Source organism: Micromesistius poutassou (genome assembly GCF_964030765.1).
Source record: "Micromesistius poutassou genome assembly, chromosome: 23".
In the NCBI taxonomy this organism is placed as follows: domain Eukaryota; kingdom Metazoa; phylum Chordata; class Actinopteri; order Gadiformes; family Gadidae; genus Micromesistius; species Micromesistius poutassou.
Window position 1 is genome coordinate 3,381,093 of NC_140293.1, and position 22,773 is coordinate 3,403,865.

General features: G+C 40.6%; 1 protein-coding gene across 1 annotated transcript; it reads left to right on the top strand.

Moving 5' to 3' along the window:
- Positions 1–904: 904 nt before the first annotated feature.
- On the top strand, positions 905–14,512 carry LOC311368823 (retinal guanylyl cyclase 1-like). Its single transcript, XM_084487591.1, has 24 exons — positions 905–984; positions 1,996–2,242; positions 2,854–3,084; positions 3,659–3,814; positions 4,319–4,461; positions 4,802–4,957; positions 5,458–5,607; positions 6,431–6,647; positions 7,028–7,097; positions 7,293–7,374; positions 7,485–7,592; positions 7,706–7,789; positions 7,936–8,112; positions 8,534–8,687; positions 9,839–9,982; positions 10,511–10,659; positions 11,159–11,322; positions 11,619–11,742; positions 12,235–12,303; positions 12,536–12,710; positions 12,920–13,018; positions 13,523–13,608; positions 14,061–14,146; positions 14,252–14,512. Exons 2-24 carry the CDS (start codon positions 2,002–2,004, stop codon positions 14,343–14,345), a joined length of 3,159 nt encoding a protein of 1,052 aa, XP_084343717.1. The 5' UTR covers positions 905–984; positions 1,996–2,001; the 3' UTR covers positions 14,346–14,512.
- Positions 14,513–22,773: the final 8,261 nt, after the last annotated feature.

Sequence of the window (22,773 nt, forward strand, 5' to 3'; positions counted from 1 at the left end):
TATATGAGATATACTGTATGAGTGTATGAGATATATATATATATATATATATATATATATATATATATATATATATGAGATACATACACACAGTAGTAACCAGTAGTTCTGGTACAAATATACTATATTAAGTATGTATATATATATGTATATAGATACACACTTATTATACACAGTGTGTATGTATATATATATATATGTATATACATACGCAAATATATTGCGTGCATGAACTGAACCTTTGGAAATCTTAGTAGGGACGATTTAAGAACTATACGTCATATAAACTACAAGCACTTATAGTACATTTATACAGCTCTTATAGTACATGGATACAGCAATATCCATGAACGTAATAAAATACTTTATATTACTTGATAATTATGTAGATACAAATATAAGCACACAACCATCAACATAATCAAATGCTTTATACTATAATTGATCATTATGTCAAATGACAGGTCTCCTAGTTGAACTCTAAACAAGATTAAAGACTGACTGTCCTTTCTCTCTCTACCCACCCACCCCTCTCTTGCCCCATCCCATCCCCTCCTCTGTCTCTCTCTCTTTCTCTCTCTCTCTACGTTCTATCCTGCGCTCTCTCTATCCCCCTCTGTCTTCCTCCCCCCACTATCTCTCATTCTCGCTCATTCTAGAGGAGGAGCAAAAGTACATTTCATCTTAAGGAACTTCCAGCGCAAATTTCTAACCTTAACACTTAGCTTAATGGAACTTCAAGCATGAGGATGTAACCTTGACCCTGACTTTAAAGGACCTTCCAGCATGAGGATCTAACTTTAACCCTTACCTTAAAGGAACTTCCAGCAAGAGGATCTAACTTTAACTCTTACCGTAAAGGACCTTGCAGCACAAGGATCAGACCTTATCCCTAACCTTTGCACTAGGATCTAACCCTCACTGTATTTCATGTGGAAGAACTGAAGCTGGAGTACCATAATAAGAAGAAAGTCTTATGTACCGGTAAGTTAAAGATCTATAAGTATTAGTGGATCCACACTAGTTTTCCTGAAAGCAACAATCCTAGTGGTCTTGACGTCTTTCTTTTGTATTACAGATCAGAGTTTGTCAAACCTAATCATATCCTTGTTCAGGGCAAGGGCAGCCTAACTATTTCATCTAGATAATTTTACAGATAAAGATGCGCTCTCCTGTGTTTTTTTAAATTTTATTACACACACACACACACACACACACACACACACACACACACACACACACACACACACACACAGACCACATATTTCAAACACGGCCATAATTTTCGGCCATGGCCATGTCGTTTTCAGTGACATGGACATGTAATTCCTGTATGTTATGCATAAACATGTTATACATATTACATGAGCACAATATTCCTAACCACCTTAATGATGGTTGTTGGTGGTTCTTGGTTCCTGTGACGTGAACTGTGATGCTCTGTGATGCTCATATTCACAATGTAAACACAGTTCACATTGATTACGAGTTGGAGTGCCATGTGAAGTGTCATTTACACAAACCCGGAGGAGGATTCATCCCCTTAATAGTGCCCTTACGTAATTTACTCATTTAAAGATTAATTATTTAGGCTGGGTGTTACTTACCAAACCTACTTGTTGCATTAACTTTAGCATGCTGGGGTATAGGGTTTTGTTTTAAGGGTAAACAAAGTTTGGCTGGCTATGGAAAATACAACATATTTTAAGATGACTTGTGAAGCCAACCTGCAATTAATGCAGATACTTTTTAATAAACAAATTTAAGTAAGCATAAAAAACTGAATACTCTCTGAGTTCCAGAGTCTCTCCGAGAGATTTGGTATCCGAAAGAAAATCCGAAAGAATCAGAAAGCATAAGGGTTATCCCAATGAGCTTATCACAAGAATCCTAGTGGTCTTGACCTCTTTTTTTATATTACAGTTTGACAAACCTAATCATGTCGTTGTTCAGGGCAAGGGAAACCTAACTTTTTCATCTTGATTTTTTTTACAGATAAGGATGCATTCTCCTAGATGGTTGCTAGGTGTGTGGCTGTGGTTGCTATGCATAGGAAATGCTCGGACAGCAACCTTCAAGCTGGCGCTGGTTGGTCCGTGGTCATGTGACCCTCTGTTCTCCAGAGCAATGCCTACCACAGCAGCGAACCTGGCGTTGTCACGGATACATGGCGATGTTGGTCTCAGTAAAGGCTACTGGTATGATGTAGTACTTCTGGAGGAGGAGTGCTCCGCCTCTAAAGGTATTACATACTGTTATATATATATATACTTATATATGTATTAATAAAGTACCTTATATAGTACTGTAGATTTATTAGTACTGGAGGAGGAATACTCTGTCCTGTCCAAATATTGTACTAACATAGTACTTAATGATTGATAATAAATCCTAATTAAGGATTAATAATTAATCATAATGAAAGATCCACGATGATTAATAATTAAATGAATGAATAAATAATATTTCACCAATTTTAGATATTTTGCTGAGAATCCCCTTCCCCCCCATCAAATACATGTAAAAGTTAAATTTACATATATATATTAAGTTCAGTTCAGACAACTTTATTGATCCCAATAAGGGGAATTCATTAGCAGCTTACCCAGTCATTACACACAACATAATAACTCACAGACAAGGTAGTCATACGTCAGAGGCCACAGATCAACACTCATACTGTATGTCAAGGAAGGAAATACACCACTAAGCATGCATTTGATGGTGGGGAGGTTTTGGTGAAAACACACAAAGAAACACAACATTTAGCACGCATTTGATAGTGGGGTTTTGGGTAGTCAGCGTTGATATATTGCTTGACGTTATTTCTGTGCGTGATTGATTATGTTTCAGCGGTAACTCAGCTGGTCGAAATGGAGGGATATGGCCATGCCTACATTGGACCCTTTAATCCCGCCCTTTGCCATGCTGCCACTCTAATGGCCCAGCACTGGGAGGCAGGGCTGGCTTCTCCAGGCTGTATCAATTCTGAATCTCCAAGTCTTCCACCCATCACTCCTACCAGTCAAGTCCTGTTCGCTGTTTTAAGATTCTTCCGCTGGGCCCATGTGGGTGTGGTCTCTGGTAAGTGGGTGTGGTTTATGTACATGGGTGTGTTCTGTGGTTAGTGGGTGTGGTTTATATACAAGGGTGTAGTCTCTGGTTACTGCCTGTGGCTTATATACATGGTTGTGGTCTCTAGTAGGTGGGTGTGGTTTATATACATGGGTGTGGTCTCTGGCAAGTGGGTGCGGTTTATATAAATGGGTGTGGGCTCTGCTTAGTGGTTGTGGTTTATATACATGGGTGTGGTCTCTGGTTAATTTGTGCTGTTTATGTACATGGGTTGGGTCTCCTCCACCTCTTCAATGATCTGGTACAGGGAATCCATCTTGCCTGTCAATCACATTTGCACACAGAGCGTTATCGTAGTTCGACCAAAGTTGCACTAATTACACTTCTCAAGGGAGAAGAGAGGCAGGGGGGGTTTCCAAATGCTCTTCAGCTGCTTTAGGATGTCGGGGTTCCCTGTGGCTAGGGTAAGTTAGGGTCATTTAGGGCTGACATCATTAGACCTTGTGAGTTTGGGTTAGGGTTACATAGGGCGAGAGTTTCTTCCGGTAAAGATTATCATTGATATGAATTCCTTGTTCTACAGCTCCAACTGACCTATGGGAAGGCACCGGGCAGGAAGTGGCCTCGGCTCTCAGAGCTCTTGGCATTCCAGTTGGTCCAGTTGTTACTATGGGAACAAAAGAGAAAGGAGGACCTAAAGAAGCCCTGAAAGCCATCAGAGAGGCTGACCAGGTCAAAGGTCAGTATGTTTGCTATGTTTTAAAGGTCCCATGACATGCCACCAGGTGTGGTGGGATTAGCCGTTACAAGCCGTTTTGAAAATCTGAGACTGATCTAAAGACTGATCTATCCAGCACACATCTAGGTGGACATGCCCACCTGTGATGTCATAACAGACAGATTTTCCGGCTTGTAACGGCTAATCACACCACACCTGGTGGCATGTCATGGGACCTTTAAGCACGCGTTTCTTACACACTTATTGTATGTTGTACGTCCTTGTTTTTAAAAATAGTACTTAGCATTGTGTAGCATCTTATCCTAGCTAGCTTTGTTGTATACGGGGAAGGGGTTAACCTAACTATTGTTTCTCTTTCTTCTGACAAATGTACTTATTGTAAGTCGCTTTGGATATAAGCGTCTGCTAAATGCCCTAAATGTAAATGTAAATGTTTTTTCTATATGTGACAATGTGTGTAACCATTTCAACCCATATGTTGTGCTTGCTCCTTAACTCTTTTAGTGGTCATCTTATGTATGAGCTCTGCTCTCATTGGTGGAGAAGAACAAAGAGATCTCCTTTTGGCGGCCTTGGACATGGGGATGGTGTCGGATGGCTACGTGTTCATTCCTTACGATGCACTACTGTATGCCATGCCTTACCAGGTGATGTTCATGAACCCCTCAGCTTCATTTATGCTATGACAGATCCACTGGGACGTGTATGGCATGGGGTTATTAAGGGTTGGATATCACGTCATGGTCGCCACCATTGCTGGAGTCTAGCAGCCAGTGGAGGAAACGGTCCATATATGGCGCATTGAGGGCGGGACTTGAGTAAGCCTTGCTATTACCACTAGTCAAAAAATTAATCCATGATAACTGTTTTATGAAATAACACTGGCAATCTGGACTTCTTACAGTCAATAAAATGTACTGTAAGATTGCCTGTAAAAATTAACTTGCCACTGAGATCCTAACCAAACTCGTCATTTTCTCCAATCAGGACACAGCATTCCCTCAGCTGTCCAATAGCACGAGACTACGTCGTGCTTACGACGCTGTGTTGACCGTAACCATGGCGTCAGATCAGAGCTTCTATGAGGCGTTCCGGAGAGCTCAACAGAGCCGGGAAATACGATCCTCTGTGGCCGCAACAGAGGTGCCCACACTGATTCACACTTATACCCATAGACACTAACCCTAACCCTGTTGCATCAACAGAAGTACGCACACTAACCCTTACACACATACACAATATGGCTTGTTCATCAAAATACATCATGGGATTATTTGTGGGCGTTATCCGCCATATTGAGAGTATTCAAGAGAGTTGTAGAACTGTAAACTCCTCAATCAACATCATCAATATACTATTACCTTTGCTTATCAATCAACACTATGGCACTGTCAAAGACAAAGTCTCCCCATAATGACAAACATTTCACGATTTATTACTTACAAACCCAAAACGACCAAAACAACATTACTGTCCACCAACACAATAAGTGAGTTGTTATGTTGTTAAAACGTTGTTAAATCAATGTTGTTAATGGTGTTAATACATTGTTAATATGTGGTAAAACCTTTACACATTCATACTTTGTTAATATGTTGGCAAAAAATGAAGGTGGTTAATCCCTTAATACATTGTTCATACAGGTGTCGCCTCTCTTTGGATCCATCGTCAACATGGTGTACTTCGTTGCTAAGGCCGTGGAGGAGCGTCGTCAAGCAGGGGGAGGGAAATGGGTGACGGGAAATCAGCTCGCTCAATCAGAAGGAGGTTTTGTCTTCCGTGGTTTCAATCAGGTCAGCATGCTACAGGACAAGCATAATACTACGGCTAATTAGTTCATTCATTGCCATACTTTGTCTCTGTGTCTCTAGATGTATTGATTGTGTATCTAGATGTATTGATTGTGTCTCTTGATGTATTGATTGTCTCTAGATGTATTGATTGTGTCTCTAGATGTATTGACTGTGTATCTAGATGTATTGATTGTGTATCTAGATGTATTGACTGTGTATCTAGATGTATTGATTGTGTATCTAGAAGTATTGATTGTCTCTAGATGTATTGATTGTGTATCTAGATGTATTGACTGTATCTAGATGTATTGATTGTGTATCTAGATGTATTGATTGTCCCTGCATGTTTTGATTCTGTCTCTAGATGTACAGTCTCTAGATGTGTTGATTATGTCTGTAATTGTATTGAAGTCTCTAGACGTATTGATTTTGGATCTAGATGTATTGATTGTGTCTCTTGATGTATTGATTGTGTATCTAGATGTATTGACTGTGTATCTAGATGTATTGATTGTGTATCTAGATGTATTGACTGTGTATCTAGATGTATTGATTGTGTATCTAGAAGTATTGATTGTCTCTAGATGTATTGATTGTGTATCTAGATGTATTGATTGTATCTAGATGTATTGATTGTGTATCTAGATGTATTGATTGTCTCTAGATGTATTGATTCTGTCTCTAGATGTATTGATTCTGTCTCTAGAAGTATTGATTGTGTATCTACTGTGATGTATTGATTGTGTATCTAGATGTATTGACTGTGTATCTATAAGTATTGATTATGTATCTAGATGTATTGATTGTGTGTCTCCTCCTGTAGAAGCTGTATGGGCGTCCGAGGGGTGAAGGGCTTCAGTCCAGCTATGTGGTGTTGGACAGTGACGGAGACAGACTGGTCCCCACCCATGTTTTGGACCCCACCCAGACACACAAGTTTGGAGCACTCAGACCCTTGGCACGCCCTTTTAGCTTTCCTGGAGGAAAACCCCCCTCTGCAAGATTCTGTTGGTTCAGTCCAGACCAGACCTGCGTTGGAGGTTTGTACCAAGTGTGCGTCGGGAAGAGATGGTCAGATATATTACATTTTTCCAAACTTGCTCAATGCTTGCACTGCACAACAAACCATCGCAAACACATATCTTCACAGAGCTGCCTGCATTTATACTTCCACGTCATGCCATGGAGGCTGTATTACGGCAGCATGAGTTTGGATTTACACAACCAGTTTTGAAAGATGAAAACATGGAACATGTTTTTTCTAACCATGACCATAATCCTATATGTGGTTTTTTAAACCTCAACATAACAAACAAACAAACAAACTTTTGCTGATATGAAGGTTTTGTTGTGATAGGTGAGGTGACAGGTTTTGTAGGTATGGATAAGGATTTTGTATTGATACTGCTCTGTTTTGTAGGTGTAGAGAAGGTGGTTCCCGTCTCCCTGTTTGTGTTGATATGCCTGGGGATTGGTGCTGCCATTTTCAGGTCAGAGGTTATGATCTTGTTCAATGTTTGACCTCCCTACAAATTGTGTCTGTGGGAGCTAGAGTCTATATACTATATATATATATATATATATATATACATATATATATATATATATATATATATATATAGGTATATCCTTGATGAATTTATATAGCTTTATCTCTAACTCTATTATACCCACCCTGTGTGTAGAAACAAGAGATTTCTCAGCAGCCATGACGTCATTCTAACTATGGATAACATCACCTTTATTGAAACGCAATGCGGCGAAAAGGTTTGTACTGGCACAACATTGCACCTCGCACATAGCTTAGCACATAGCCTCTAGCACCTAGCCTGCCATCCTATCCATATATGCATGTGTATATGTTTGTGTATAACTAGACACTAAACGAAGGGTCCACGATGAGTATGGTCAGGAGTCCCGTGAGATCCATCACAAGAAGTTACATTCCGTCCACGCCAGAGACGTCAAATATAGGACTACTGGAGGTACTTGTGTTTGTCTGTCTGTCTGTCTGTCTGTCTGCCCGGCAGCCTGGCTTCCCGCCAATCCGTCTGTCTGCCTGAAAACTCTCTCTTTCTAACGGCTGTGCTGTTGCCAGGGCGATTGGGTATGGTTCAAGAGGATTCCAGAAGGACGGGAGATGACAGCTGTCAAACAATCAACCAAGAATCTGTTCAGTTCTGTAAGACACAAACACACACACATTCAAACACAACATAGAAACATTATTAAGTGAATTACGTATTTCTCGTGTCCATCAACTTAACTAACCCTAATTCATTCATTAATGGAAGTGTTAACTGTTTTGGTAACCCTAACCCTCTCCAGTTCAGGGAGATGAGACATGAGAATCTCAGCCTCTATGTTGGACTCTTCCTGGATTCTGGGATCTTTGCCATTGTTATGGAGCACTGTCCTCGCGGGAGTCTGGCCGACCTGTTAGCAGACAGCGACATGAGACTGGACTGGATGTTCAAGTCCTCCCTTCTCACAGACCTCATCAAGGTACTGACCCTAGTAACCCTAACCTCAGGGAAACTTAAGCTTAGAACCTCTTCTCAAGGACCTCATCGAGGTACTGACCCTAGTAACCCTAACCCTAGGAAACCTAACCCTAATAACTCTTCTCATGGACCTCATCCAGGTACTGACCCTAGTAACCCTTACCCTAGAAAACCCCACCCTAATATACCTGACCCTAGTAACCCTCCTGATGGACCTCATCCAGGTAGTGACCATAGTAACCCTAACTCTCATTGTCCTCATCAAGGTCGTGAACCTAGGAACCCTAACCCCAAGCCCAGTGGCCACAGCTTCATAAATACAGTCCATTTGAAATGAGTTATATACCCCTAGCTGTTATTAATGCTTATGCTTATTAAAGTTGTATATTTGTAACCCCCCCATTAATGCACATTTTTGTCAGGGGATGAAGTATCTTCACATGCACAGGCTGACCCATGGGCGTCTCAAGTCGAGGAACTGTGTGGTGGACGAACGTTTTGTCCTGAAGGTCTCTGACTACGGCCTTCCCATGGTACTGCACTCTCAGAACCTTGAGCCAGCCAAGGGAACAGAAGGTAACACCCCAGTGAAGGTTCATCTCCTTTAGTACCTCATTCAGTGCACTGGGAGAGGTTGTGCGTGGATGATGCGTTCCCTATCTGTTTTTGGTTTCTCGTGTACCCCTTCTGGTATGTGGTTATGATGCCCATGCCCAGGTTGCCCTCGAAAAAGAGGTTGTAAATCTCCATGAGACTGCACAGTTAAAGGTGACATATTATACCACCGGGTATGAGTGTGATTAGCCGTTACAAGCCGTTTTGAAAATCTGCCTCTTCCTCATCTATCCAGCACACATCTAGGTGGACACGCCCACTTGTGATGTCAGAAGAGGTAGAACGGCTTGTGACGGCTAATCACACTCGCACCTCGCACTCTGTGGTATAATATGTCACCTTTAACAGCTTAGACTCGACCGGCCTGATATAGGGCTATAGCACTGTTAAACGTTCCCTTAACCACAGTCAAACCAAACAGTTAAATTGAGCTATGGAGAGGGCTGTCTTTGTCCGCCCCCCACCTCCCCAGACTCGAAGTTGAGGACACTGAACGACACGAGCCGAGCACAACATTATATTTTGAGAAGAGCGCAATCATTCTGCTTTTGCAATGACAAGCGAGTACGAGTCCTACACTGTAAGTTCATCAGCTAATGTTTGCAATTTAGATGCCTCTGTGTCTGCATCCCGCTGTGTTTGGGTTCCAATTCGTTATATATAGGGCAACATGTGGGTACCCAGCGAATAGTGGATCACACTATTTTTTTATTCAAACCACATTTAAAAGACCTTTTTGTGGGGAGTGTATCTTGCTTCAAATGAAATACAGAAAAGCAAAGTAGAAAGGTATTCATTCAACATGAGACCAAGTCAGAGGAAAGTTGTCCTTATAACATTAATGCACTGGAAATACAATTATTGTACTTTTACTTTATTTTGTATTGTCACTTTATTCATACTTGTATATCGTCTTATAATTATATTTTGTGTTATTCTGCTGTTGTCTATATCAAGCTCTCAATGTAGTGTTTTTGCATGTCAAAAAAGTGTCTAATCCAATCAAAACGTGTTCGGAACATAAAGTCTGTGTTCATCCATATCCAAACCAAACTGGTCCCTGAATTCAAAGTGGAAGGGATTGTTTGTAACTTGTTACATGTACTTTACAGATCTGCTGTGGACTGCTCCAGAACTTCTCAGGCAACCCGTACGAGGAGGAACCTTTGCTGCTGACGTCTTCAGCTTCTCCATCATCATCCACGAAGTGGTCTCACGAACACTGCCCTATGGCATGATGGACATGCCCACCCATGGTGAGTGTTTTCATGCTTATGGTTGGCTTTGTGTTTCCTTGCGGTTAGCTTCCGGTTGTCCAGCTTAGTGTTCGATTTCGGTTCTCCCTGCTGAGTTTGCTGTACAACAGTGAAAAGCTGGTTCTTGTGTAACGCACATTGACTGCATAAAATTCACATTAAATCTGACTTTTTGATATGTGTACATTGTTGGAAGCTATCCAAGATTTGTTTTGTGCACCGATTGAAAAACACACAGACAAAAGAGTAGGCCTAATCGATTACAGGTTTGGGGTATTTCTTGCATCCTTAATCCCCTAGAAATATATTAAAAATGTAGATTTAACAGCACACTCGCAACTCGCCATGACATTTCTTAAACATGAAAGAAAAATCAGATTTATGACTATTATTCGATGATAAGTCGGGATGCGTTGATTTTAGTCAACTAGGGAATCCTTAGTATAATGACAGCTCTACTCCCTATATAAGTCTGTCAGTCTGTTTGTGTCTCTCTCGATAACCGTCTGTCTGTCTGTCTGTGTGCAGAGATACTGGAGCGGCTCAAAGATCCACCTCCTCTCTGCAGGCCGCTGGTGTGTCTGGACGAAGCTCCCGCAGAGTGTCTGTCTCTCATGACCCAGTGCTGGGACGAAGACCCCAGCAAAAGGCCCCCCTTTCACCACATATTGAGACAGGTTATAGCACATTTAAACACGTCGCAGCAAATTGAGAGCATATTTAATGGTGCCTCTTCTGACATCACAAGTGGGGTATAATATGTCACCTTTAAACAGATTCCAGCCTATTTACACAGGTCGTAGCACATTTCAACCGGTACCATATTTAAAGCGATGGTAGGACATTTGGAGAACCCAGCTTGATGTAAGCTAGACAATGAAAGTAATCAAAATAAATTGCTTAACTTTTAAACAGTGGATAACAACTTTGGTCTAGCTTATCATAGCCCCCGTCTTGTTTCTTTGTAGTTTATAATAGTATCTTGTTTCTGTGCGGTATAAACTAGTGTCTGGACGTTTCTAGGTAGTTTATAGTAGTGTTTGGATATCCTGTGTAATTCAACAGTATCTGAATGTTTCGCTCTAGTTGATCATAGTGTCTAGTTGTTACTGGTAGTTTGTAATAGTTTCTACTGGTTTCTGTGTCGTTAATAAATAACAGTCTTCTTTCTTGTAGTTTCGTGGCATTCATCAGGGCAAGAAACCCCACATCATAGACTCCATGTTGCGCATGTTGGAGCAGTACAGCTCCAACCTGGAGGACTTGATCAAAGAGAGGACGGATGAACTGGAGATAGAGAGAAAAAAGACGGACAAACTCATCAGCCAGCTCTTGCCTGAGTAAGATACACATTGGCTGTGTCCCAATTCAGGGGCTGCATCCTTCGAAGGACGCGGCCTATGAAGGTGTGGCCTTTGTAGACCGCGAAGGCCACACCGAAGGCAGAACAAGCATTGTTAAATGAGACGGTCTAGCCTACAGAGCATTTCCAGATTGCGTAACCAGCCGTTAACATCCTTTACTTTGCGTGACCACGTGCCGCTCCTGTCCACAACACTAACCCTGGTGAAAGAAGACATAGTAAAATATGAAATGTGATTAAAGCCAAAAAATAATGCTGTTCCATTGTTGACAGATCCGTAGCCCGGTCACTGAAGTTAGGAAAACCGGTTGAACCAGAACATTATTCAGACTCTACGCTCTACTTCAGTGACATCGTTGGCTTCACCACAATATCAGCCCTGAGCGAACCCATAGAGGTACTGTAACACTACATAAACACCTACCTATAGCTAGCCAATGTCTGCCTGAGTGAATCCATAGAGGTACTGTTAACACTACATAAACACCTACCTATAGCTAGCCAACGTCTGCCTGAGTGAACCCATAGAGGTACTGTAACACTATATAAACACCTACCTATAGCTAGCCAATGTCTGCCTGAGTGAACCCATAGAGGTACTGTAACACTACATAAATACTACATAAAGACAATGTCTACCTGAGTGACTGTAACACAGCATAAACAATGTCTTCTTGAGCGAACCTATAGACGTAGCTCTACTAACCCTATATAAGCTCTTGTACGTGACATCACAATGTTTCAGCCCTTTGGCAGCATTACTTATTTCCCTATGGCAGATTATTATCCACGTGAATTCATAAAGGAATCTTTTATTTATTATAAGCTTTTTCTGTGTCTATACAGGCCAACTGATTTATGTGTCTCTTTTCTCTTTGTGTGTGTGCAGGTGGTTGACCTACTAAATGACCTTTATACACTGTTTGATGCCATCATTGCTTCTCATGATGTTTACAAGGTAACACTCAAACTAACCCTCCCACTATAACTAACCCTTTCCTCCAAAAGGTGGTTCCAAAAAATGTGTTGTGTAGGCTACCCTATTCTATATTGATTGGACATGAATGTTTTTGTACATATATTGTACAAATCGCTGCAATCAGGACTGAGCCTATATGGTACGCGCCTGTACTCGCCCAAAATCTATATATATATAGATTTTTTTAAATATATTAACTTAATGTGTATAGGTGGAGACCATAGGAGATGCCTATATGGTGGCATCAGGTGTCCCTAACAGAAACGGGACACGTCACGCTGCAGAAGTATCCAACATGTCTCTGGACATCCTGCATTGCATCGGAGCCTTTAAGATCAGGCACATGCCAGAGGTCAAAGTGAAGATACGCATCGGATTGCACTCTGGTACAAACGTCTGTTGTCTATATGTCTGTCTGTCCTACTCGTCTATCTGTCTACCTGTATGTTCACTGTTCTGTCGGTCTGATTAACTGTCAATCTCTCTGACAACCTGTCTGTATGTCTTCCAGTCTGTCGGACTGCCTGTCTATCTGTCTGACTTCCTTTCTGTCATCTACCTATCTGTCTGACTACTTGTCTGTCTGGTTGTATAGGTCCGGTGGTAGCAGGGGTTGTTGGTCACACCATGCCCAGATACTGTCTGTTTGGAGACACGGTCACCCAAGCTTCTCACCTGGAAGCCAGTGGACTCCGTAAGAACTGACTAACCCTCTGATCATTGTCTGTCTGTCACTCGCATCTCCTCAATCACATAAGCATCATTTGTTACAAATTATTTCAGGGATATAAAGAGAGACAGTAGAGAAGATGAAAGAGAGAGTGCAATGAACTGAACCCCAAAAACCCGCCCCCTCTATTCCCGCCACCCCTATTCTCTATTATTCACGTCTCTGTTAAGAAGTATTGTATTTCAAGCCCCTGAAGTTACCTGTGATTGACCGGCAAGTTGGGTTTTATGAAAGAGATAATCTGGTTTTTCACAAATGAGGCGTGAGTGGTCTAAATGGAAATGGTCTCATACCGAAGCAGGCGCAGCCCACTTAAAATACACAGCATTTTAATCACTAATTCCTGGCGAATGGCTATGCCATTTCTAATGAATGACACTCAACTGACTGCCCTGAAATCTTAGCTACAACATCTTTAATATATTCTTCCACTTATACACATGTTCAATATACTATGTTACTATTTAGCCTACAGAATCCACATCAGTCTCTGTACGATGAAGATTCTGACCAGTCTCAAGATGGGATACAAGATGGAAAAACGGCAATCAAAGGTACATATACCTGTGTTTCTGTCTATCTACCTTAACCTGACATTAAATGGGTGTTTCATATGGTTATTTATGTAATTAACTAATTCAAACATTTCCATATAACTTGTTAAATTAGTTTTTGTTTACTTATCTATTTTATTTTAAGATTTCATTTTATTGTATGACAATGTTTCAATGTGAAGCACTTTGAGTCTGCCTCTTGTATGAAAAGTGCGATATAAATAAAGTTGCCCTGCCTTGCCCAAGTACGGCTTCTTTACCGTATGGGTTGTAGTTGGGTTCCAAACCACAGTGTTTTTGATTGGCTGTGGGCCGTAAACACCACAGAATAGAAATAAAAAGTGATATGAAAAGCTTTTTCTACATAATTGTGAAACTTGCATACAACTAGCCGAGTTTACCACAATGGTGGAAAAATGGTGAATAATCTGGTGCCTACCCATAATCTGCAGGTAAAGGGAGCAGAGGACACCTTCTGGCTGAGCGGCAGAGATGGGTTCACCAAACCCTTACCTGTTCCTCCTGACCTGACTGGAGGGTAGGGCATGCACACGCAGCATTAAGCCCTAGTGTGCTAGAAATTATGTCTATGTCGACCGCTCATGGATGCGATGGTTTAACTGTCTCTTATTGTGTCTAATAGGGCCAGTAACCATGGCATCAGTCTAGACGAGATTCCACCGGAGAGGAGACAACGCTTCCTGGACAGACAGAATAAAAACCAGATGAAAAAATAAAAAGCCGGAGCAGATAGTCCTTTAGTGGTTGAACCCTGACTAACCAACCCTACCTCAATGACCAGTATGAACCCTGTCTAACCAACCCTACCTTGATGAACTATGAACTAACCATCCCTACATCAATGACCAGTATGAACCCTGACCCTAACCCGGTCGTGTCTTATATCATCAACTACCATGCCTCCTTTCTTCATTAATATCTGAATGACGCTAAACCAGAACTTACTGCCCACGACAACCTGAAAATCATGTGAAACTGTCTATTTTGAGAAATGTGTTTATAAAAAAAGACTATAAATAATTGTAAAGATTTTATAAACAGGTCTGGATATGTTAAATTGGATATAGTATTTAGGCCATAACCATATCACTAATCCCATCACTAAACATGACCAACCCAGACTATCCACAAAACTTCTCACCAATCCTATAAATGGCCTGCCTCACTGCCTTACTCTCTGGTTTCAGATCGATGCCTGTTCTTATTTTGTACAAACTTTGGCACTCCAAGTCAAGTAAAACTATGCCAATAGTAACACTCAATACATTTGAACGAGAAAAATGTATCCTGTATGTTCTAAAATGAAATCATCAATTCAATCTAATCAATCTGAATATCATTCATTTGAAGTTAACAAGTGGGTTTTTAGACTATTCGTTTTTAGTTTAACTTTGTTACACTTATTATTTCCCCCAAAACACTGGCCTACATATCATTGTGTAGGTCAGATCATTGTCATACTGGTGTGTATGGTCTACATTGGGGGGGCACCATATTTGGGAGACAGTTGCTAACGACCAACATTTTGAGCTGGGTGAACGACGACTCAAAACATTCAACTAGTATCAAGTATCAATTTGCATTTGATGAGGTGACAATCAAGACAACCCCAAAGACAAGCACTTATGGAATCACAATACACCAATGCCTCTATATCTTGGAGAGTTTAAGAAAGTTTTACGAAGATGCAGTTGATATGGCTGTGTAAGTCAAGTAAAACTACCCCAACAAGTAGCACTTACTAAATGTACAAAAACAAGTCAATGCTCCAGTTAGGGTAATACTTTTGACAAATGCATCCAGTGGTTTCACAAAATGGGTTGGAGTTGAAGGCAAGACCCAATCAAGACAACCCCAAAGAGAAGCACTTATGGAATCACAATACCACCAATGCCTCTATTCCAGGTTATCTTGGAGAGTATAAGAACTTCAGAACATGCAATGGATATGGCTGTGTAAGTCAAGTAAAACTACCCCAACAAGTAGCACTTACTAAATGTTAACAAGACAAGTCAATGCTCAAGTTAGGGTAATACTTTTGACAAATGCATCCAGTGGTTTCACAAAATGGGTTGGAGTTGAAGGCAAGACCCAATCAAGACAACCCCAAAGAGAAGCACTTATGGAATGAAAATACCACCAATGCCTCTATTTCAGGTTATCTTGGAGAGTATACGAATCTGAGAACATGCAGTGGATAAGGCTGTGTAAGTCAAGTAAAACTACCCCAACAAGTAGCACTTACTAAATGTTAACAAGTCAATGCTCAAGATAGGGTAACACGTTTGACAAATGCATCAGTTGGTATGGAAAGAAGACAACCTCAAAATACTTTTGAAATCAAAAATCCAACCTTTCTGGCTTCTCAGTGTTGACTCACCTGGTGAAAAACATGGAATGATGTGGCAGGTTAGAATCTGCTCATCTCATATAGAGGATGCTCTACAAGGGCCCTCCCCTTTTCTTTGTTTGCAAAGTATCGACTATTTGGGAGACGGTTGCTAACGACCAACATTTTGACCTGGGTGAACGATTCCTCAAAACATTCAACTAGTATCAAGTATCAATTTGCATTTGATGAGGTGACAATCAAGACAACCCCAAAGAGAAGCACTTATGGAATCACAATACCACCAATGCCTCTATTTCAGGTTATCTTGGAGAGTTGAAGAAAGTTTTACGATGATGCAGTTGATATGGCTGTGTAAGTCAAGTAAAACTACCCCAACAAGTAGCACTTACTAAATGTACAAAGTGGTCAATGCTCCAGTTAGGGTAATACTTTTGACAAATGCATCCAGTGGTTTCACAAAATGGGTTGGAGTTGAAGGCAAGACCCAATCAAGACAACCCCAAAGAGAAGCACTTATGGAATGAAAATACCACCAATGCCTCTATTTCAGGTTATCTTGGAGAGTATAAGAATCTGAGAACATGCAGTGGGTAAGGCTGTGTAAGTCAATTAAAACTACCCCAACAAGTAGCACTTACTAAATGTTAACAAGACAAGTCAATGCTCAAGTTAGGGTAATACGTTTGACAAATGCATCCCTTGGTTTCACAAACTGGGTTGGGATGGAAACAAGACAACCCCAAATACTTTTGAAATAAAAAATCCAACCTTTCTGGCTTCTCAGTGTTGACTCACCTGGTGAAAAACATGGAATGATGTGCCAGGTTAGAATCTGCTCATCTCATATAGAGGATGCTCTGCAAGGGCCCTCCCCTTTTCTTTGTTTGCAAAGTATCGACTATTTGGGAGACAGTTGCTAACGACCAACATTTTGACCTGGGTGAACGATTCCTCAAAACATTCAACTAGTATCAAGTATCAATTTGCATTTGATGAGGTGACAATCAAGACAACCCCAAAGAGAAGCACTTATGGAATCACAATACCACCAATGCCTCTATTTCAGGTTATCTTGGAGAGTATAAGAACTTCAGAACATGCAATGGATATGGCTGTGTAAGTCAAGTAAAACTACCCCAACAAGTAGCACTTACTAAATGTACAAAAACAAGTCAATGCTCCAGTTAGGGTAATACTTTTGACAAATGCATCCAGTGGTTTCACAAAATGGGTTGGAGTTGAAGGCAAAACCCAATCAAGACAACCCCAAAGAGAAGCACTTATGGAATCACAATTCCACCAATGCATCTATTTCAGGTTATCTTGGAGAGTTTAAGAAAGTTTTACGAAGATGCAGTTGATATGGCTGTGTAAGTCAAGTAAAACTACCCCAACAAGTAGCACTTACTAAATGTACAAAAACAAGTCAATGCTCCAGTTAGGGTAATACTTTTGACAAATGCATCCAGTGGTTTCACAAAATGGGTTGGAGTTGAAGGCAAGACCCAATCAAGACAACCCCAAAGAGAAGCACTTATGGAATCACAATACCACCAATGCCTCTATTTCAGGTTATCTTGGAGAGTATAAGAACTTCAGAACATGCAATGGATATGGCTGTGTAAGTCAAGTAAAACTACCCCAACAAGTAGCACTTACTAAATGTACAAAAACAAGTCAATGCTCCAGTTAGGGTAATACTTTTGACAAATGCATCCAGTGGTTTCACAAAATGGGTTGGAGTTGAAGGCAAGACCCAATCAAGACAACCCCAAAGAGAAGCACTTATGGAATCACAATACCACCAATGCATCTATTCCAGGTTATCTTGGAGAGTATAAGAACTTCAGAACATGCAATGGATATGGCTGTGTAAGTCAAGTAAAACTACCCCAACAAGTAGCACTTACTAAATGTTAACAAGACAAGTCAATGCTCAAGTTAGGGTAATACGTTTGACAAATGCATCGGTTGGTATGGAAAGAAGACAACCCCAAATACTTTTGAAATCAAAAATCCAACCTTTCTGGCTTCTCAGTGTTGACTCACCTGGTGAAAAACATGGAATGATGTGGCAGGTTAGAATCTGCTCATCTCATATAGAGGATGCTCTACAAGGGCCCTCCCCTTTTCTTTGTTTGCAAAGTATCGACTATTTGGGAGACGGTTGCTAACGACCAACATTTTGACCTGGGTGAACGATTCCTCAAAACATTCAACTAGTATCAAGTATCAATTTGCATTTGATGAGGTGACAATCAAGACAACCCCAAAGAGAAGCACTTATGGAATCACAATACCACCAATGCCTCTATTTCAGGTTATCTTGGAGAGTTGAAGAAAGTTTTACGAAGATGCAGTTGATATGGCTGTGTAAGTCAAGTAAAACTACCCCAACAAGTAGCACTTACTAAATGTACAAAAACAAGTCAATGCTCCAGTTAGGGTAGTACTTTTGACAAATGCATCCAGTGGTTTCACAAAATGGGTTGGAGTTGAAGGCAAGACCCAATCAAGACAACCCCAAAGAGAAGCACTTATGGAATCACAATACCACCAATGCCTCTATTCCAGGTTATCTTGGAGAGTATAAGAACTTCAGAACATGCAATGGATATGGCTGTGTAAGTCAAGTAAAACTACCCCAACAAGTAGCACTTACTAAATGTACAAAAACAAGTCAATGCTCCAGTTAGGGTAATACTTTTGACAAATGCATCCAGTGGTTTCACAAAATGGGTTGGAGTTGAAGGCAAGACCCAATCAAGACAACCCCAAAGAGAAGCACTTATGGAATCACAATACCACCAATGCCTCTATTCCAGGTTATCTTGGAGAGTATAAGAACTTCAGAACATGCAATGGATATGGCTGTGTAAGTCAAGTAAAACTACCCCAACAAGTAGCACTTACTAAATGTTAACAAGACAAGTCAATGCTCCAGTTAGGGTAATACTTTTGACAAATGCATCCAGTGGTTTCACAAAATGGGTTGGAGTTGAAGGCAAGACCCAATCAAGACAACCCCAAAGAGAAGCACTTATGGAATGAAAATACCACCAATGCCTCTATTTCAGGTTATCTTGGAGAGTATACGAATCTGAGAACATGCAGTGGATAAGGCTGTGTAAGTCAAGTAAAACTACCCCAACAAGTAGCACTTACTAAATGTTAACAAGTCAATGCTCAAGTTAGGGTAACACGTTTGACAAATGCATCAGTTGGTATGGAAAGAAGACAACCCCAAATACTTTTGAAATCAAAAATCCAACCTTTCTGGCTTCTCAGTGTTGACTCACCTGGTGAAAAACATGGAATGATGTGGCAGGTTAGAATCTGCTCATCTCATATAGAGGATGCTCTACAAGGGCCCTCCCCTTTTCTTTGTTTGCAAAGTATCGACTATTTGGGAGACGGTTGCTAACGACCAACATTTTGACCTGGGTGAACGATTCCTCAAAACATTCAACTAGTATCAAGTATCAATTTGCATTTGATGAGGTGACAATCAAGACAACCCCAAAGAGAAGCACTTATGGAATCACAATACCACCAATGCCTCTATTTCAGGTTATCTTGGAGAGTTGAAGAAAGTTTTACGATGATGCAGTTGATATGGCTGTGTAAGTCAAGTAAAACTACCCCAACAAGTAGCACTTACTAAATGTACAAAAACAAGTCAATGCTCCAGTTAGGGTAATACTTTTGACAAATGCATCCAGTGGTTTCACAAAATGGGTTGGAGTTGAAGGCAAGACCCAATCAAGACAACCCCAAAGAGAAGCACTTATGGAATGAAAATACCACCAATGCCTCTATTTCAGGTTATCTTGGGTAGTATACGAATCTGAGAACATGCAGTGGATAAGGCTGTGTAAGTCAAGTAAAACTACCCCAACAAGTAGCACTTACTAAATGTTAACAAGTCAATGCTCAAGTTAGGGTAATACGTTTGACAAATCTATCAGTTGGTATGGAAAGAAGACAACCCCAAATACTTTTGAAATCAAAAATCCAACCTTTCTGGCTTCTCAGTGTTGACTCACCTGGTGAAAAACATGGAATGATGTGGCAGGTTAGAATCTGCTCATCTCATATAGAGGATGCTCTACAAGGGCCCTCCCCTTTTCTTTGTTTGCAAAGTATCGACTATTTGGGAGACGGTTGCTAACGACCAACATTTTGACCTGGGTGAACGATTCCTCAAAACATTCAACTAGTATCAAGTATCAATTTGCATTTGATGAGGTGACAATCAAGACAACCCCAAAGAGAAGCACTTATGGAATCACAATACCACCAATGCCTCTATTTCAGGTTATCTTGGAGAGTTGAAGAAAGTTTTACGATGATGCAGTTGATATGGCTGTGTAAGTCAAGTAAAACTACCCCAACAAGTAGCACTTACTAAATGTACAAAAACAAGTCAATGCTCCAGTTAGGGTAATACTTTTGACAAATTCATCCAGTGGTTTCACAAAATGGGTTGGAGTTGAAGGCAAGACCCAATCAAGACAACCCCAAAGAGAAGCACTTATGGAATCACAATACCACCAATGCCTCTATTCCAGGTTATCTTGGAGAGTATAAGAACTTCAGAACACGCAATGGATATGGCTGTGTAAGTCAAGTAAAACTACCCCAACAAGTAGCACTTACTAAATGTACAAAAACAAGTCAATGCTCCAGTTAGGGTAATACTTTTGACAAATGCATCCAGTGGTTTCACAAAATGGGTTGGAGTTGAAGGCAAGACCCAATCAAGACAACCCCAAAGAGAAGCACTTATGGAATGAAAATACCACCAATGCCTCTATTTCAGGTTATCTTGGAGAGTTTAAGAAAGTTTTACGAAGATGCAGTTGATATGGCTGTGTAAGTCAAGTAAAACTACCCCAACAAGTAGCACTTACCAAATGTACAAAAACAAGTCAATGCTCCAGTTAGGGTAATACTTTTGACAAATGCATCCAGTGGTTTCACAAAATGGGTTGGAGTTGAAGGCAAGACCCAATCAAGACAACCCCAAAGAGAAGCACTTATGGAATGAAAATACCACCAATGCCTCTATTTCAGGTTATCTTGGAGAGTATACGAATCTGAGAACATGCAGTGGATAAGGCTGTGTAAGTCAAGTAAAACTACCCCAACAAGTAGCACTTACTAAATGTTAACAAGACAAGTCAATGCTCAAGTTAGGGTAATACGTTTGACAAATGCATCGGTTGGTATGGAAAGAAGACAACCCCAAATACTTTTGAAATCAAAAATCCAACCTTTCTGGCTTCTCAGTGTTGACTCACCTGGTGAAAAACATGGAATGATGTGGCAGGTTAGAATCGGCTCATCTCATATAGAGGATGCTCTACAAGGGCCCTCCCCTTTTCTTTGTTTGCAAAGTATCGACTATTTGGGAGACGGTTGCTAACGACCAACATTTTGACCTGGGTGAACGATTCCTCAAAACATTCAACTAGTATCAAGTATCAATTTGCATTTGATGAGGTGACAATCAAGACAACCCCAAAGAGAAGCACTTATGGAATCACAATACCACCAATGCCTCTATTTCAGGTTATCTTGGAGAGTTGAAGAAAGTTTTACGAAGATGCAGTTGATATGGCTGTGTAAGTCAAGTAAAACTACCCCAACAAGTAGCACTTACTAAATGTACAAAAACAAGTCAATGCTCCAGTTAGGGTAATACTTTTGACAAATGCATCCAGTGGTTTCACAAAATGGGTTGGAGTTGAAGGCAAAACCCAATCAAGACAACCCCAAAGAGAAGCACTTATGGAATCACAATTCCACCAATGCATCTATTTCAGGTTATCTTGGAGAGTTTAAGAAAGTTTTACGAAGATGCAGTTGATATGGCTGTGTAAGTCAAGTAAAACTACCCCAACAAGTAGCACTTACTAAATGTACAAAAACAAGTCAATGCTCCAGTTAGGGTAATACTTTTGACAAATGCATCCAGTGGTTTCACAAAATGGGTTGGAGTTGAAGGCAAGACCCAATCAAGACAACCCCAAAGAGAAGCACTTATGGAATCACAATACCACCAATGCCTCTATTTCAGGTTATCTTGGAGAGTATAAGAACTTCAGAACATGCAATGGATATGGCTGTGTAAGTCAAGTAAAACTACCCCAACAAGTAGCACTTACTAAATGTACAAAAACAAGTCAATGCTCCAGTTAGGGTAATACTTTTGACAAATGCATCCAGTGGTTTCACAAAATGGGTTGGAGTTGAAGGCAAGACCCAATCAAGACAACCCCAAAGAGAAGCACTTATGGAATCACAATACCACCAATGCATCTATTCCAGGTTATCTTGGAGAGTATAAGAACTTCAGAACATGCAATGGATATGGCTGTGTAAGTCAAGTAAAACTACCCCAACAAGTAGCACTTACTAAATGTTAACAAGACAAGTCAATGCTCAAGTTAGGGTAATACGTTTGACAAATGCATCGGTTGGTATGGAAAGAAGACAACCCCAAATACTTTTGAAATCAAAAATCCAACCTTTCTGGCTTCTCAGTGTTGACTCACCTGGTGAAAAACATGGAATGATGTGGCAGGTTAGAATCTGCTCATCTCATATAGAGGATGCTCTACAAGGGCCCTCCCCTTTTCTTTGTTTGCAAAGTATCGACTATTTGGGAGACGGTCGCTAACGACCAACATTTTGACCTGGGTGAACGATTCCTCAAAACATTCAACTAGTATCGAGTATCAATTTGCATTTGATGAGGTGACAATCAAGACAACCCCAAAGAGAAG